This window comes from Poeciliopsis prolifica, unplaced genomic scaffold, assembly GCF_027474105.1.
Source record: "Poeciliopsis prolifica strain line A6 unplaced genomic scaffold, Auburn_PproV2 SCAFFOLD076, whole genome shotgun sequence".
NCBI lineage: Eukaryota > Metazoa > Chordata > Actinopteri > Cyprinodontiformes > Poeciliidae > Poeciliopsis > Poeciliopsis prolifica.
The window spans coordinates 866,974-886,426 of NW_026562451.1; the positions used below are offsets into that span (position 1 = coordinate 866,974).

A 19,453-nucleotide genomic window follows, 5' to 3' on the forward strand; every position below is an offset into this window, starting at 1 on the left:
TGATTCCAGTTACCATTTAGTATCTCAGTGAGTCTCTAGGAATAAATTACCGTAATTCAATATTTGTGTGCCACTCATTTGCTCCCAGTTTGTGCCTGCAGCTTTACTGGTTTTTAATTTGTAGTTTAAGGTAAATAAATGATGAAGCATTAATGTACGTCAATTAATGAATAGATGAGCTTGTTTCGGAATTGAACACTTTTACTTCTCTCTTATTGAACGTCCAGACTCCTTTTACTTCAGTGCATCTACTTGATCTGTTGTCATCAATAAAACTCAAATGCCCATTAGTCGGTCTGCTAAAAATATAATAAAACTGTTCCATGGACAACTTCGACACGCCAATCATGAGATTTATTTCCATGTGTAAAAATTTTAAAGCTGTTTTTAATTTGCGATTACTTCCAGTACTGTTGATCCCTGGAGTATTTCTCCTTAAGAATAGCCGTCACAGAAACACACACAGTTGATACATGGAGGCACAACTGTGAGGTTTCCTGATTTTGTCATAAAAAAAAAAAAAATCATACCATAAACCACTTTAAAAATCCGGTCGTCTCCTCAAAATAATTTTTCATACTAAATATGATTTAACCTCATGTTTGATAAAGCTAGACCTCATGTCACAATATCCAAATGGTGCTTTTTATCCATTTTTCCAACATAACTGTTTATCATGACATGGATGAACAGTTACTTTATCATAATTAAGTCCAGAATTATAGGGTTAAATTTCTTCAAAGTTTCTTTTTGATAGGAAATATATATTTCTTAAAAGTAACAGTAATTTTATCCATATATCTACAAAATTTTAAAAACATTCACGTTGAAAATGATTAATACCATTCTCAATAAATGGAAACATAATTATTGGTATTAAAGCAATTAAACCCTTTGTTACTAGGAGTCTGACTGGGCTTCTTCATATTAATCAAAATTAAGTACAAAAACTATTCATTTAAACCTGAATCTTACAGAGGAATTGATCACGCTATTTATACAAATGGCATTATTATAAAATTTTATACCCAACATTTCATCCCTTTTGGGTGAAAACCTTGCATCTCCATTTTAAATCAGTTGTTGTTTCTTGTCATTTTCCCAAAGCCGCCTGGGCTTCAGTGGCACATCTGCTATGCAAAGTATAACAAGAAGCATGTTGATTTGTTCAAACTGTAATCTTATCTATAGACATGGGAAAAGTCTCTGACAGCAGCAACATGAACAATGCCAAAATGTAAATGGTTTTAAAATGTTTTGAAGACGATTGTAGACTCCTTCAGATTTTCTGATAACGTCAACGTGCCAGACGTTGTGCACACACTCGTTCAGCTGTGCAGGTACTCTGCACCTGAGCAGAGTTAATGGGTTGTGGAAACAGTGAGAGTGTTCTTCGGGGGTCTTGTCAGGCTTTGATCTTTGGTATGTAGTGAATGTTGGGGTCAGGGATAATGGACTTGGGGCAACCAGAGGTGAAGAGCCATGAAGAGAGAGAGGGGGGGCGGACGACCGGATAGATGAGATGTAGACGGTGTTGGTTTGCCAAGAAAGCCCCAAGACATAACTGTGGGGTTTAAGAGGCAGGAGCACACATGCAGCTGCTTACCAAGCCATATGTGCTGCTGAGTGCTTGAAAAAGTAGTGGGTAATGATGAGATCCATGATATTGAACAGACAGTGGCTGCAATAGAACTAGAGATGAACAGAGGAAAAAAAAAATCCTAATCTTAGACAAAGACAGTCTCTTGCTACATGAAGAGTAGAAGCTGAAAAATACAGGCACAGTCCGACTCAGAGCACAGTTATTTAACTTAATAGTGAATTGTTTGACAACCTCCAGAAGTGAGTCACACAAACTTCCTCTACAGGTGATGCAAACTCACCTGGGTGGAGAATACTGAATTCCAGACAAGCACTGCTGCAAGCGGTTCTACGTAAAATGATCTGCCACTGGAACAAGATATTTTTCCCGTATTACAAGCTAAAATGTCTTTTTCCACTGGCAGATTATTTCACTTATAGCTGGTACTTTTTCATCAATATTATTGACCTCTAACAATCTCCTAAATCATACTGAAAAGCTTTTGTATGTGAGTTTTGTTCTATTTTAAGTGCAATTAGATATTGGCACTAGAAATTAAGACCACAAAGCCAAAGTTGATTCTCATTACTAACTAGTTACTAAACTGTTTTTGTCAATGAAAGATAGAAAAATATCTTCATGAGATGAGAGTAAAACTTTTATGGAATAGTAACACATTTGTAATACTTTGCAGGAGTTCAGTTGATCAGCCACGTTTGCTTCCCGTTTTCAGATCAAATCTAGATGCATCAGTTTTTAAATGTTTGCATTGGTGAAATTCACTTTGTTCTGATGACATTTGTGAATGAACTCTTCCTCCGCTGGCCCCCCTACAGTGTAAAAGTATTATCCCATCAGTGGCATCTTCTACTGTTTTCCAGGGAAACAGATGGAAATAAACAAGAGTTTCTAGATCAGTTCTCTGCAGTGGAAGGAAAAGTGAACCCATGCAGGTTTTTTCTGCATAGATTAAAAAAAAAAGCCAACCAAAAGAGTAAAAAGTTTTGTAATTTGTTTTCTCTTTTTTGGTTCTTCTTTTTCTTTTCTTCCATCTGCCCCCTCCTCCCTTCAGTCGTCCTCTACTTTCCTGTTATCTCCCCTCTCTCCCAGTTTTCCTGGACACTCCCTCCAGCGCTCTCATTCTCCTTTTGTCTGCTCTCAAACTCCAAGAACGCCTTGAAGGTCAGAGGTAGGGAGGTTAACTGTCACAAAATAAGTATTACGCTGCTGAAAGTCTTCAAGCTTGTTATCTCCTGCTGCAAGATTCCCCGAATGTGCACATGTCCCTGTTTGGATAGCTGGAACACGATAGCTAATGTTTCTGATCTACAATCCATTTTTTCCCACTGAGACAGCTGAAGAATCTTTGTGCAACTTAAAACGTCAGAGCATTAAATAGCATTTTTCCTCCTCAGCAGCGCTTATACTGCCTGATAATAAAATGACCATGTCTGCCAGATGAAGGGAATCCATAGCAGCTGTTTCCACTTCATTACTGATGGACATTTAGAGCAGATTTATTGGTCAGATTGAAAACATTACTATGTGGTACAGGATATTCAATTTATGCAGACCCCCCTAAACCCATCATGATGTTAAATCACTGCATAAGTCTCTGTTGAACGACACAAATAAGTGAAACCACATTTAAACCAAAAGGTTTCATGCTTTTTCTGTCTGTGTTTGAATCAATTGCACATACAGTTGAAAGGTTCTGAAATTATTCTGCACAATTAATGTCATGGACATTATTAAATTTGGGTTTTGTTTAAGTAGATATTAAAAATAAGTGCGTTGTTGCTGTAAAAATAATCAAAAGTTTAATATGTAACTTTCCGCCTGTGTCAACCTCCTTATAACTAACTCCCTCCACGGGGCGTTTGGTACTTTAAAGGACATAAATATCCACTGCTGACCTTTACCAAGTGAATTAGAAAGCAGCAGGTTTTCTATGTTCTTGGAAATAAAAGAGGCAGATAAGACAAAACAGGAAACAAAATAAAAACAATGGTGTAAAGTTAATCAGAGAAGCCTATGAAAAAACAGCAAAGGAGTAAATTAAATCTCTCTCCAGCCGACCTTTAACATTGAGGTTTTACTCAAAGTCCACAATGAGGTAGGCAGGCTTTCTCTAATACGTTTAACTTTGGCCACACTTACTTTGATAATGACAGGGTGCACATGCTTTCCTAAATATGACCTAAGTAATCTATACAATAGAGAAATTCAGTCATTTCCCCTGGCAGAGGTTAAAATAAAATAATTTCTTTCTGAGTAATCTCCATTGAGTTGTGACAGAAGGTAACTCCAGAAGAAACATGAAGAATAAAATAGTAAGGAGCAGCTTTAATCTACCAATTCTCCATTTTTATACATTTGTATATGTATATTGAATACAAAATTAAGCATGGTGGTAGAAATACATCCCACAGGTTTCATTTCCTTTTACATCCTCAAAAGACCAAATTGTAAAGAATTAAACTGAAAATATAAGATGGCAAATGACCCTCATCAGATCATCTGGATAATTAAGCTAAATATTCACCATATTTGTTTTTCAGGCTGCCATGAAATGCATAATTACTTTGTTGTTATTATTTTTGTTTGCGCATTAAAAAGAAACAATAAGAGATGGTAAATTTGAATACTTTTGCAAAATTTGATATGACCTTCTTCATGATTTGAATAAACTGTTCAGTGCTCCCAATGCATTTGCACATGCAATTAAAGAGATTTCATCTTTAATTTAAAGTATGTCTCGCATTTAATCTTTTTGTTGGACTTAATTTGCATTATATATGTTGAAAGAAATCTGCTGATGTAATATAAAAAAGATCACCCAGACTTTAAAGTGCTATTGTTAGCCTCAGTCCGCCTGTTCCCAATACACACAGCAAAACCAGTAAAAAACTATTCCCAGACAAAAAACCCCAGCAGACTAAATTAACTCTGATCATATTACACCGACAATTAGAGAGGAGGAAAACAAGCCGTTTGTTTTTTTGTTCATGCTGTTGTTTTCTCAGTCAGATGTTTTGTTATGTGACCAGTCGTCTCTGCTGTTTCTGCACAACGGAGTCTGTGTTTAGGTCTTTGTGGCAGACCATGGTGACCAGGCAGACATCAAAAAAATGCACAACTGGCAGTGAAAGTTCATGATTTAGTCAAGGAATTTAGTGTGAGCTTGTTGTTAGTTGTTAGTTTTAGAACCAATTCAATGTGGTCTTATGATAAAGAAAACCTCCAACAATGATGTAAAAACTAAGGCTCTCAACTAATTAATTTTTTTGCTAGCTTTTTTTTGGAAAGCGATGGACCCAAAGACAGGATTGTGATGCACAGACTTCACATGAGGAACACTTGTTTTGTCATTTTCCTCCAATGGTCAGAACTCATCAAAATGTTGCCTACATGACTTAGTGACAGGCTAACTAAGGGGGCAGAGGTGAACATTTGGTGGAGTCAGGTGTTGGAGGGTCTTTGGAATTTCAGCCAGGAGGACAGGGAATGCCGGGAATGCCAACCGTGAGTGAGAAGACGAGGGTTGGGTTGCTGCAGGTCTGGAGGTCAGCTTAGATGGCTCCCAGACACCAAATCTCATCCAGGCTCCAAAGTATGTTAACATTTTTAAAAGAAAATTTATAATTCAATACAGATATTGAAGGTGACTTATTATATTTTTCTGAAGAGGTTTAGGATAGGTCTAAAGGCCATGCAAAACATGTTCATTTCATTGTTTGCACAAAATTCTTGGTATATAATGAGATTTTTGTCTAGTCAGTTCTGCCTGCTTTAGCGACTCCTGTCACTTTAAATCCAAATAAGCTGATCACGGCCACATTCAAGTCAAGTCAAGTTGGGGAGTTATATAAAAGCCTGCTTTTCTATATAACCAAATCTCATTATTTCTCAAGGTAATTTACACTCGGGGGTTCTGGTCGGGTCCTGAAACTGGTAAATGGACATGGTGTAGCACAGAGACATAAATGAATGGAATCCAACTGATCCTCTTTAAAATACATAGAAGTTTGATCTGGTCCAGTCATGAACATTTTTGTGTTTAATCTTTTCCCATTCAAACAAACTATTTCTCAGTAAAAGTCATCAGTCCTTTTGGGATCCTTGTGCAGGAGATGCAAATGATGCCATGAGGAATGTGTAGCCTGCATGTTGCTAATTTGATGGAGCAGACTTTGCAAGTATAATGACTGTTATGCAATTTGTCAGGTTATTCCAAGTTTTCCAGTACTTTCTTCTTACTTCAGCTGAAGTCGAACTGATGTTGCACTCACGTATCAGATGAGATGACATGTTTCTACATGGATCAAACCTTTTAGTTAAGTGACAGCATGAGTGATGAAGTAGTTGCATTGTGCGAAAGCCTCGCAGTGAAGCTTTGAATTTTGGTAAAGCTAGCTGAGTGAGAACAACCAGCCTGCAACAAAATTAGATGCAGTGATCCGATTTCACGTTCAATCACTCATAGTCCGTTGGAATCAGAGTAGCTTAGCTAATCACAGCACAATGTAAACCAATCAGGATTGATCTGAAATGTTGTAAAAGTGAGCCAAATTAAGAGGTTTTTGCAAAACCACATTTTTGTCAGCATTCTCCTTTTCCGCTTTTGTTTTTCACCCTTTAGTTCCTGTATGTTCAGATCCCGGGCGTCTTTTTTTCCTAGCCTGTCCCAGGCGGCTGGGAACAGAGCCTAACTTGTCCATTAGTTATATTAGCACCTCGAAGTGGGGGCCCTGGCTTACTCAGACCCCTGGCTGTGACACACAAAAGGCTTAGAGCTGCCTGCTTTTGTCCTGCTGTAAGCTGAAGCTGCACCAGAAAAACTCAGCCAGGTCCTCAGATAAAAGGTCTTATGATCCAGGGTGTGTTGTTTACCTATTAACACACTGGATCATTATACTTACAATATTTCCTTTATGTAAGTATGAACTTGACAACCTTTCATGATTTATTAACAGCTACAGGATCATCACGAACTTTTATAGCAAGAACAAAACAAACATGTAGATATGAAGGAGCAATAACATCCTAATCTGAAACATACAAAACCTCTGAATGCTTCATTATTATAATATTTACAATCAAACATATTAAATGCCTGGCAAATAAACACACTGGATAATGTTTGTTTCATCTGAATTCAAACACATGTAAACTCATCAGTTTATGTTATTATGGTTTATTAAACCAAATGTTCTGGGTGGTCAGATACGATGGAAATTGTGTAATAAAGTTGTTTAAACATGTATTTTCTGTTACAGAAGGAAACTTGTTAAGAGATACAGTTTCATCCTTTGGAGGAGTTTGTTTGTCAGTGTATGAAGGGATTACTATTTTTCACAGGGCAATATAAAACTAACTTAGTGGGATGGCCCCAGCACTGGAATGTAAAATAATAATTTCTTTAAGTCGGTTAAAGATTTAAAGATATCCTTCCTTGTTATGTAAAAACATTTCGGAAATGTTTTTTGACCTTAAAATAGTAAAATGTTCCTAATTCTGAAGCTAAGTCCTGAATTGGAAAGGTTAAATATTGGTAAACTATGGTAAAGAAAATCAAAAGAAGCTTTCACTACTAATCACTCACTTGCCTTGCTGTGAATATTAATGTGGACATTTTGCAAATAAATGGTCCCGACTTGGTCTTTCTGCATTTTGGGATTTTTATCAAAGTTGAAATAGGTTTTTTTTTAACATGGAAAAAATTGATTTGAAAAACATGTGGCCTCACTCTTGGCCTTACAGGATCTTGGCGCTGTGGTTTCTCAGTGGACTGGGTTGACACATTGAATCTCATATAATACAGAATTATTTGGACAAAACTTAAAATTTGATTTACACTAAATTGTGCTGTTATAAGATAAGTGGAAAAGAAAATATTGATCGAAAAGTCTCTAAAGCCATTGACTTGGCAGTTCAAACAGATTCTGTCAAATTTTTATGTCTTGACAGAAAAGGAGGGGAAAGGAACATTTATGACCAGCAAGGTGGCGTATAGGGATTCACAATATATTACATATTTATCTCTGTTGTAATGTGTTGGCTGATTATTTTAGTAGCTTGTTTTTAGGTCTGTAATATATTTGCTAATGCTTGTTTGATGTAGCCAAAAGGTTTCATAAAGGAAAGATTCGTTAAGAAACCTCAACTCTGTTGCTTCACTGCAAAACAGCAGACATCAGAAGTGAGAAGCAAGTCCAATAAAACTTTGTTGTTAAGATATAGATTTCAATAATATGTTTTTTCAATAGAAGTAAATAGTAAATTTTTACTAGTGGGTTTGGAGACTCTGCAATTAAGTTGTCATTCTTAATAGGAGTGCATTTTCTTTGTAAAAGATAGATGTTTTTAAGACAAGTTAGAGCTGTGTGTGGATTGGTGGATCCAACACTGGCTGAATTATGGAGAAATCAGTTTTTATGTTGCATTTTAAGCTTTTTAAAATGTGCATACTTATTGTTCATTATTGATTTTTGTGTCATTTTCCTGTTTTTCTTTCAGCCTTTGGAGAAAAATGGGCAAATCTCCAGTTTGACCAGTCTGAATGGACACTCGGAGGACAACACACTAGCAGAAGGTGTGTGTGATTGTGATTGTGTGTTTGCTTTCGGTTGCCGCTCCTGCGGCTGGTGCGTTGGAAAAAGTGATAGTGGTTGTGTGTGTTTGCGTTTGGGATCTTGTTGTGTGTGTCTTAAGCGGCGGCTGGAGGTAAGCGTGTTTGTGTGGGGTCGGCTTTCAGCCGGCATGAGAATTCCTTGTCTGCAGATGTCTTCGTGGCTCTGCATGATCCGGCGCTGATCCTAAACTAATCCATTTGTCAACACTTTGGAGGACACCTACATGGACACACACAGATCCACATATGTAGGCGTTCCAACATATTTTTATCCACGTTTCACTCCTTTAGCGCCATCAAGTTATCACATTTACAACACATTTCTGAGTTTAATATGATAGATAATGCAAAACATATGCTTTTCCTTCACTAAATCTTGGAAAGCAATGGCCCGATAGTGTATCTGCTTAAATTCACATGTGCACCAAGCCGCTCAAGCCAGCCCCTGCCGTGCAAGGCTATTTCTAAAGCTTCATTTGTTTATTTTGTTTTCTGTTTCTGTCCTGTCTCCCCTGGTCTGGAAGGGCTGCAGGGGTGTGTATGGCTTCCCTAAATATTTAGCAGGCCTTGACCCGGGCCCCGGACAAAGCAACCTGTGCACTTCATAATCTACTCTGGCCCAGGAAGGAGTAACCCTATCCAACTTAAAACACAGACATATGTCACACACTGTGCTGTCAAATAACCTGTTTATTAAGCTTTTTAATGAAGTGATTTTGTCTATTCAAGGAGTAACCCATCAAATAGAGGAGTGGGGAGTAATTCAGTGGCTCCTCTGATATTGTATCATTAGTAAATTGGTGAAATTGAAGATATAGAAGACAGAAGAAAGTGAGGATGGACATGTACCTTAGCTTATGGGCGTGCAGAAACAAACACTGTTTTTATATAACGAGGCTTTCAGAAAAGCTGTAGACTCTGTGGGTGGCAAATATTTCAAAATTTATCTATCCTGATGAGTTTTTCCCCTAATTAAAAGAAAATGTGTGTGTGTTTGAAGTGAGTCACATGGCCCCATAGAAAGATTGAAATTCAAAAAATGTTGTGAAATGTGTCCTGTATTTTCTTTCTAATCTTTCTCTTCTCTTCCAATAAACCAAAGATAACATGTGAGGGGACAAAAAAATGTAAGATGCATGAAGTTGTGAAAGGCCTTCACGGCTACAGATTGGAGGAATGCAGGGGAGTGAGAGGAAAGGAGACACACAATGAGGGAAGATAGAAACTGAAATATATGGAGGGCTTTCACATCCCTCCACCGCTCTCTTGTCCTGCCTGATAAAGGCAGCAGCTAATAGTGGGAGACAGGAAGAGGAGAGGAATCTGTCTGATAACGGGGGAAAAAAACCGCACAACAACAAAAGGCAGGATTCACGTCAAAAGGCTGACATGCATGCAAGCACACAACTGTAATCTGCGCTGCTCTCAGATACTGTTTACAGTTTGGGGGACCAGCCCTGATGTGAAACTGCACTCACCAAAAGGTTTGAGGCAGTATTGATAAGGACGGTTTGTTTTTGGACTCCCCTAATGACACATATGTGCATGTGTTAAGTTTCAGTTTCTAGCAACTGAATATCACATCCACAAACTTCACAATATTTTAATTAACATCATTTTATTATATTTCAACAAAAAGTAGTCTACAAATTGTAGCTTTAAAAACCGCCTTGTACTTTTTGAACACCGATTTTGAAATCTTGACACCCTTTCTGGTAACTCTTCATTTGAAGGGCTGTCCATAAGACTGACATAATATAACATGAAAGGTTATGACGTTGTCATGAAGTTTAACTCAGTACATAATGACACTTTTAATGCAAAGTTTACACTTTTAATGGAATTTTAATACAAGTTTTAATACAACTTTGCATTAAACGTGTCATTTACAAATGGTTATAAATAAATAAAGTGTTACCCACATTCTTATTTAGATTTTTTTTTCTTGATCTGAATCTCTTCATTGTAACTCATCGACTAGTTTACCTGTTTTTACTACAGAAAAGCAGCTTGTTGCCACCATCACTGTGTTTTACCAGGGTGTGGGTGTTTTCAGGGTGATGTTTTGCACACAGGTCAAAAAAGCTGCATCAAGTTCAAAGCTGAAAATCAAACTGATTCTGAAGAAAAAAGAGTTTAGAGTGCTTGGTTTAAAGTAAGATTTATAAAATGGAAATGCATAAATGTTAGACTCAGGACGAGGCACTGTGAGGAGGTAGAGGCATGCAAAAAGCAAAAATCAGGAGAGGTAAAAATAGATTGAGAAAGGAAAAAAAAAATCTTATAAATGATGCAGTCACATATTACATCACTGCAAAAGTACCGGTCCTGCAAAGTAAATCAAAAAGAGATGTATAATACATGACCATCTGCCAAAATAAAAGCATTTTTTCTCATTTTTTCCAATCTAATTTGACTGGTAACAATTAGAGCTCATTGTTGATGTTGACTTTGAGCCTTTGTGTTAACAACATTTCCCTTTAGGTTGCTGGTTTTTAGCAGGGTGTGGGTGTACACAGCTGCAGCTGCACTGGGGACTCAAGGAATGACATCAGAGATGATGTCACTTGCTGGCAAGAGTGCTGACGCAGTCTCCAGGTCGGGTCACAGATTTAAAAAAGCAACACACATTTCTGGACAGCTTCACTGGGAGATAACGAGGCTGATGGTGTTTTCACCGGCAATAGAACTAAACATGGAAATAAATGGGTGTGACTCATTTATTTGATCATCTTTAATCATCCAGATACTTTATGTATACAATAAAATGATCATTTTATATCATTATTGCCTTTAATTATGCAGTTAAAACATTTATATTTAACCAGCGGATGGTTTTTGTTTTAGTAAAGTTGCAATAAAGGTAAAAACAAACTTGTAACAAAATGGACTGAAAATGTTTTGAAAATATGTTTTCTTCTAATAATTTGAAATAATTCTGCCTATGTTTAAATTTGCATCTTATAATGCACAAGTTAGGGAAATGTTTAGTTGTTAGGTTGTTTTCTGGTATAAAATCCTAAATGGTACGACAAAAATGCATCTGTAAATGTGACTAAAAAGAGGAAATTTGTAAGGGTTTTTCTGGGTATGATTGCATTCAGATCTGTGCAAACATATAAAAAAAATAAAGTTCAAATCAGAGATTTAATCTAAAAACATGGTGCCAAAAAAGGTTGTTAATGGTTTGAAGTTTTACATAGTTTCTGACAATCAATGGCAAGCTTACGAAGAAGTTTTAGTTTATCATAAATACAACATGTGAGTCTGTCTTATGGGTGGACATGATTTAATTTCAAGTCTGACTGATTTCAGTGCTCCTCTGGGGCCTCTGCAGAGTTATGTTGCCAAAATATTCATCATGCCTGTGGAAGAGACCTCTCCCTTCACTTAAGCTCCGTCTGATCTCAGTGTATGAGGCTTCGGGTTTATAACACAATCCAGCCACTGGATCGCTCCTCTTGAATTTCTGCCCACATTGCTGTTGCATTCCAGCCTGCGACACTCACTAGCTGTTCACCCCCTGAGAGGGAATAGTTTGTCTGTGACTTGGGATGTAGGTGTTCTCAGACGATGATCCATTCAACAGACGTGAAATTACTTTTCTCTTCAGGAAAAGGAAGAGACGTGACAGGAAAGCATCAGAATCCCTGAAAGCCTCTTAGTCTCTTACAATATTTGTTCTCCAGGCAGTGGTTCAATTAAAGCGAGTGCTTTTAAAGACACACCCACAGTAAGTTAGTACATACTGTACGTAAGCAACAATTAGAAACGCTCAACTTCTTAGTGGACTAGATAGGAAGATTTATCTAAACACAGCTTGAGTGGTCTGTTTTATAATTTTGTAAAGGAAGCCTGTTCAACATTTTAGACACTTTCACTCAGACATTAAACAGGGATTTTTTTTCAACACATTTTCTGCTTTATAAAACCTTTTCACGCTCATTTTGTGCATTCTTGATTTTTGACTTTATTGGAAATTGTGTGATAAAAGAATAAACAAAGTTGAAGACAATAAATTAATTTAAAACAAAAGTAAAAGAGGACAGTGAAGTATATTTTCAAGTTCAAAGAAGGAGGTCGAATTTACGTTAGGAGCATCTTCCAATAAATAACTATATTACCAAACGTTGATCTCATGTTCAACTGAGGGATGAGCAGAATATATTTTACATAGACGGGACACATCTAGAAGAAATTATCTTTACATTATGTGTTTCAAAAACACCACTTTCATTTGTGAAATATGGAAAAAAAAATCCAAACAAACATAAAAATTGCTAAATTAAGTTATGTTAACCAAATACTTGGCAAATCTGAGTTCCTTTGCATCAGACACATTCAGGCCTTTTCAGTACCAGAAATAAGAAGTAACTTAAACAGAACTTTTAGTTGAAACAGACTAAAAAAACATGATGCTGCGCTCAAAAACAAATTAAAAACTCTCAAACAGTGGTAAACTTTGTATGAATACTAATATTACTCTAAAAGAGCATCTACAACTCATCCAGGAGGTCACCATGGAAAACATCCAAAGCACTGCAGGGCTCACGTTCCTTAGCTAAGGTCAGAGTTCATGATTCCACAATCAGGATGAAACTGAGTAAAGTACCAATTAAGGGAGGTGAAAACTAATGACTATAAACATTCTCTAAGCTTTACTGCCACAAAAAGAAACACTGTCCTGGTGACAGTGTAACAAACTGTATTGATTCCACATTTAGCTGGAAAGTTTAGCTGGAAGTGAGAAAATAAAAAGTTGTGAACATTTGTGTTCAGTCAAATTACCAAGCTCGAAGTTTTCATGTCAAATAAAATAAATTAAAACTCCTCCCACCAAGACTGTCCTACCTTCCCTCTGCCCGCCCCGTCCGTCTTCAGGACCCACTTGTCTCCTCAGGCGCTCCTCTCTCATCTGTCCCGGCATCAGGGAACCTAATCTCTATCCTTAACTCCTAACCTCCCCCAGGCAAATGGAGGATTTTAGAGAATGGACCAAGAATGTGGCGGGTCCCTTCTTCTCCCCCTTCATTATCAGTGCAGCTGCCACTGCAAAACTCCAAGTCAGATATGATTTTTACCTCCCGGAAAAAACTGAAGTGGTTGTTGCTAGGTCATGTCTGGAAACTAGTCAATTTTACCACTCTCTTTATTCAAGCATCATTAGCTCAAATTGAAAGATTTATTTATTCAACTGCAACCCGTAATTTTAACCTAAAAGTTGGGAATCATCTCATTAATTTATCTTCAATCATTTACATAAGTTAATGTCCTGCAGGGACCCTCAAAGTGCACATCTCTGGTTTACCATGTGTGCGTGCCTGCATGCTAACGGACAGGAGGATGCCTGACAACAACTGGAAGGCCAAATTACTGATGCAGATATCTCAAGACCGCAAAAGAAAGTGAGGATGTGTGTAACAGATGGCAAATTCTTGCAGAACATGGTTTGGTGAAAGAGCTTCTCTTTCAACAATAGGATCTGTAAACAATGTTTTCTGTCGCTTTACTTAGACGTCACAGCTGTACTGTTCTTCTTATCACGCTACATCGTGTAATTCATGTCCCCTGAATGAAACTGTGCACAGTGCGTGACCGTAACAGTAGGAAATGAGCAGCAGGAAGAGGAAGTGATGATGTCAAGAGCTGACCTCATGTCCTGTCCGACATTCTTCATCCATCACTTCAGCCTGGTGCAACAACAGAAGAACTGGGGCATTGAAGTGCAGGAATGACTGAAAAGAAAGTGGGATTGAACAGGAGGAATAAATGACAAAGTGATAAAAGAGCAAAAGACATAGAAGAAAGGAGACAGTGAAGCAAATCTCTCTGGTCTCAGCTGGCCTCTCTCACCTTCTCTCATTTCCTCCACTTATTTTAACATCATCTTTTTCCGTTCTTGGAAGTGTGAGAGGCGGCGTCTCCGAAGCTGTCCGGTGATGTCATTCATTTCTTTATAAGCCACAAAAAAGCCTCCTCCACCCATCACCCCAATCCCCCACTTCCCTCTCCCTCCTGTCTGAACACAAGACCCCACCTCAAACATTCCTCGGTTCAGGCAGGTTTTCTGATCCGACCAGATAAGCGGGGCGTCAGCCACCAACAACTCAGCTCTGTGTTGTTGAAGTTTGGTGCCAAAATGTGCTGCTTGGATGAAGGATTGTTTTGATCAGAGCAGCATTTTTCTGCTGAATACAAAGAAAAAAAGTGTCCCTCGACTTGTTTTCGTCTTGTGAAAGTTTTTTGTCGATATATTACTTTTCTGAGCTGACAAGACATTTGAAGACTCCGCCATAACATTTTCTGTTCTGTTGATGTTTATGAGAGAATTTAAGAAAAGCCCCCCGAAGGCAACTTAATTTTACTTTCTGCTAAATCAAATTTTGTCAAACAGAAAGCAGAAAGGCCCATGAAGACTCCCAGAGGATTGAGAAATATTTCTCAACTAAACCTAACTTTAAAATCCAGTATGACTGTCACACTTTAAAAGCTAGGAGAAGCTGCAGGGATATATACTTTTCTTATTTTTATCAATGACCAAGTCTGTTGGAACTTTTCCAACCCACTTGAACTAAAATAGTTCAAGTGCTTGACCAGGACTGGTGCTAGATCCAGTTCTGTAAAACACAAAAATAGTTCATGGTTCAAAAGCCTGAACATCAAGGCAGAGTCATACTATTACTCTATTATATCCAGCTAATGTTTTATTTGCCATTTTTGGTTAAAAATTATGGTGCTTAACAGTAACTGCACATATCATATGTATGTAGCATACTTTATTGATCCCGTCCGTCCGTCCATCCCTCACTCCATCCATCCATCCATCCATCCATCCATCCATCCATCCATCCATCCATCCATCCATCCATCATCCATCCATCCATCCATCCATCCATCCATCCATCCATCCATCCATCCATCCATCCATCCATCCATCCATCCATCCATCCATCCATCCCAATTAGCAACTGGGAAATATTCTAGTCCAGAGATAAATGCATCACAGGATAACCAGCCACCGGCTCTTGTTTACATCCATCTGCTTGTAATCGAGAAATCTGCTCGTCCTTTTTGAGTTTTATCCGTTTGAAGTAAAGATCTTTATCTTTATCAGCTGGTCATTGCAGTGAGTGTGCGATGTCATGGCGCTAATGATCAAATGGAAAACAAAGACACAAAGAAACTATTTTAGCCATTCTTGGGCTCCTAACTTTAGAATAAATAAATTGTGGATAGCTGCCTTGTCATGACTGAGCCACAAGAAGTTCAGGATGTTTAACAGCTTAATTTGATTATTGAGACCAACAAAGAGAAGCAGACAACTATTTTGGTGTTAGATTGAGTTAAGAAGGCATTTCCAGTTTGGAATGATCATCCAAAATGGATGATCATTCATTCATTATGAAGAAAGTTTGAGAAACGTTAATATTCAGCATTCATTCAGACTTATGCGTCTTATGTGGCACACTTCAAGAGAGACTGATAAGCAAAAAGAAAATTGTTCATCATTTTGTATTGTCTGCAGTTTCCCTCTGCTGTCTAAATAAAAATGTGTCAGTATGTATGGAAGTCCAGGAATGTGACTGATGTGGGTGAGTCACATGAAGGAAGTTCAGAGAGAAAAAGGAAATGCGGGTCGGTTTTACTCCATAAATTCCCATCAGCCTGACTCACCATCCACTCAGCATAATGCGCCGCTGTAGTGGCCGTTATGTAGCGGAGTACAAATAGTCACATACCCATCAGATGAGTCACTGGGATGAAAGAAAGCTGCATCCTTGCAACACATTTAGAGTGTATGACTAATTTTAAAACAGTCCGTTTTTTAATCCATAGCTGGAATAAAATATTCCTATGACTGAGTACATCTAACTTTGTTACCAGTTGGAGAGAGGACGCCTCACACTGCAGCATTGCAGAGTCTCCTCCTGCATAATGTCATAAACAATAATGTTGTTATCCACTGAAATTTTCTCTCCAAAATGATTTATTAGATTTTCAACTTCCTCCTCTTAGTTTATTGCACACAAACATCCAAACAACTCCAAACAATTTCTAATTGCACTGAAGGAACGATTTGCAAGCGACGTTTGCAGAACAGACAAACAGATTTAGTGACTCGCACGTGATGAAGTACCAAATTTACAGATGCAGACTTGTGACCTGGAATCTCAGATCTGTTCTCTATGAGGAGGGGGGGGGACGCTGATGTCAGACTTTCAAGCTCCTCTATCGTTATCACTCGGTTGGGAGCTCTCTGGAATTCACACATTCTTGTGGGACAATGCAGAAGTGTGACAGATCTGATTATGCTGGTATTTACCTGAGGAATTATCTGCATTCCTTCTGGTCTCTCTCCCACCGCAGACGAAAGCAGAGGTAAACGTGTCTGCATTGGAGCAATTGAGAGGGGCCCTTATTAACATTCAAACATCAGGAGCCGTGTGAAGACTTGGCGGCACTCCTGGCTCATGGTTTAAGTTGAGGATCTGGATATGAACAATCATGTTCAAGGACAAGTTTTGTGCTTTTTTATTAGGTTTTAGAAGCTGAATGAAAGCCAGCTGGGAGATTAGTGTTCATATAAAGTGCTGAAGTTCACTCTGGGTTACCTCAATCAGCATTCCTGCAGTACTTTTGACATGAGCCATGATGTACAAGGCTGGGCGCCTCCTTTTATAGGAAAGACAGAGAACGTGTTTTTAGGACTGCTTTTAAAAAATAAAAAAATAAATAAAATAAAACTAATAGGATAAAAACCAGCCTTATTTTTAAAAGATGCCCAAAACTGAAAATGTATAAAGATGTGACCTTTACAGGAATACATTTTATTAAATTTTAAGAATTTTTTCATCTGTGGTAAAACATGGTGGTGGCAGAATTATGTTGGGGGTTTCAGTTAAATCCTGTCTTGAGAAGCTGGAATCAAAATAAGCTTTATTTGCCATGTTCGTCCACAGAAACAACAAATTTCTTCTCAATGTACAAACAAACATTTACATAAGCACTGTCATTCTATAAATTAGCAAATGCACTCAAACAAAACTTATTTGCCTGATTAAAAGTGCATTTTGAACCTTCAACTAGAAATTAAACAATTTTTTTCAAAATTTTATTTGGTTTATTGGCTTAATGTATTATACTAATCTTAAATATTATCTTTTTTTGAACTATAAGCTGAAAATTATCATAATTTACTGAAACAGAGTCTTTAAAACACAAGTCTGTATGTAATAAATCTATAATGTGTTCATCTTGTGAACTGAGTTACTGAACTACATGGAGCTTTCAATCATTTTCCAATTTATTGAATAGGTCTGGAATGTTAATATGTGTGTTTACTTTAAAGTAAAAAGCTATTCTAAACCCTGGTTAAGACTTGAGGTTCATTTTTCCAGCAGAACTATAATCAGAATCAAACAACCAGAGATATGGTGACTATTTTAGATCAAACTATATTCATGTATTGAAATGGTCCAGTCAAAGTCAAGACCCAAAACCAACTGAGAATCTAATTTAGAGTCTTCATAGAGACTCTAAATGAAACTTTAACAGTCAGTTTCTAGATGTGCAAAGCTGGTGCAAGCATCATATCTGAATTGAAATATCACATGACGCGCCTCAGACGTTGCTGGATGATGAGTTCTGAGGGAGTGGATAGGAGAGGAGAAAGAGGAGGATGGAGGGCTGAGTGGGGACAGGGAGGAGGCGCTGGGGCAGCGAGGAGGGGTGGGGGCGTTCATTCAGAACAGCTGAAGAAAGGCAAGAGGAGGTGGGAAGAAAAGAAAGGGGGAGGCAGGGGTGGTCCTAACCGTGACATGTGTGTCAGTCTGTTGAAATGTGTGTGGAGACCTCTGTTCACTTCATTCTGCTGACTGACTGAGGAGCGCTGGAAGTGAGAAGAAACAACTCAAGCCCTCAGAGGGACACAGAGGAGGGAAGGCTTACTTTTACAAAGTGTGAAGAGAAGGGAAGGGAAATAGTAGACTGCTAGAGCTTACTTGTGATTTTTTTTTGTCTTCAGTTTTCAAAATCTTAATTTGTTGCATCTTTTTTTGGGCTTGCTTTTCTTCTGGCTTCTCCCAATGCTTGGAACAATTACTTTAACAGGTAGGAACCGCTTTTTATGTCTGAAACACTGTTGCTTTTTGTGTCTGTCAAAGTCAGAATTAAATCAAATTACTTATGTTGTAAATCTGTATCCATTCATTTGATTTGAATACTACGAGACTCATTCAAGTGTGTTTTCCTTGTGTAAGTGAATATTACCAAAAGCATTGTTGTACTAAGGGTGTGGTTAGTTTGCGTTGTGGTTTCTGGATGTTTTGGCATGGATGAGTGATCTCAGTTGGAGGAAGCTTTGCCTAGATTACCGCAAAACATCATAAAGTAAGAAAATTTGCTTTACTTAACTTTGCATTTGCATTTGGTAACAATAATCTCTGGATTTATTATCCGGATTAAGTGAGAACATCTTAAACATGTTTCAAACTTTGCAGTGAAAAATTGCCCAGCAAGTGTCCATCTTTGATTTTCTTTTTTTTATTGTACAGACCAACATCTGAGCCAACACACTGCATCCCATGATGTGAGGTGTTTTATTAGATTAGCGGGACTCTAACTCCCGTTGGGGATATTTACTCACGGAGGATGTGTGGGGAGAGAGAGAGTCTGGAATTGATTGCATGCCAAAACATATCCTCTTTCCCAGTTTTCTTCATCTTAACTCGACAGGGTGGTTTAAATAGAGCAGGATTGCATCACGATAAATTAGAAACTCACCGGTTAAATACAATGTTGTTTTATTTGAGTGGATTATAAGTCTTGATGTCCTCCCCCCTCTGCACAAACAGAGATGCTCTGACCACACCTTTAAAGATGTTAGTGTGTGTATGGGGGGTGTTGAGTATCGTCTCCGTTGAGGGAGGGTGACGATGCCTCCTTGCCCTGTTTTTAAGGGACTGCTATTGTTTTAAAACTCCAGACCCAGATTAAAGTATTTTCGTGTATTTGTATACAGTCTCTTGCCCCCGCCCTTGCAGATAAAGGCGACCCCAAAACGAGTCATCCAACAGAAACACAACCTGACTTCAGCGCTGACTGGAGTAGATTTACAACAATCAGTTATTGGCTGCAGCTCTGATATTTAATATCACCCTCACACACGAGGATATGTCTCCAGCTGAGATAAGCATCTCAAATGTGATGGCGAGTGTCAGGAATATGCTGCACCCTCA

General features: G+C 38.0%; 1 protein-coding gene across 2 annotated transcripts in view; it reads left to right on the forward strand.

Annotated features, from left to right (window-relative positions):
* The window catches only part of akap12b (A kinase (PRKA) anchor protein 12b), a 41,634-nt gene that overhangs the window by 12,797 nt on the left and 9,384 nt on the right, over positions 1–19,453 (forward strand). Inside the window, exon 2 of one of the 2 annotated variants that reach the window (XM_055021453.1) lies at positions 8,102–8,177. In XM_055021453.1, coding sequence (XP_054877428.1) covers positions 8,102–8,177 — 76 coding nt within the window. Of the gene's footprint in view, positions 1–8,101; positions 8,178–18,086; positions 18,327–19,453 lie in introns of those variants that run through there. The other variant, XM_055021454.1, reaches the window with a different exon arrangement.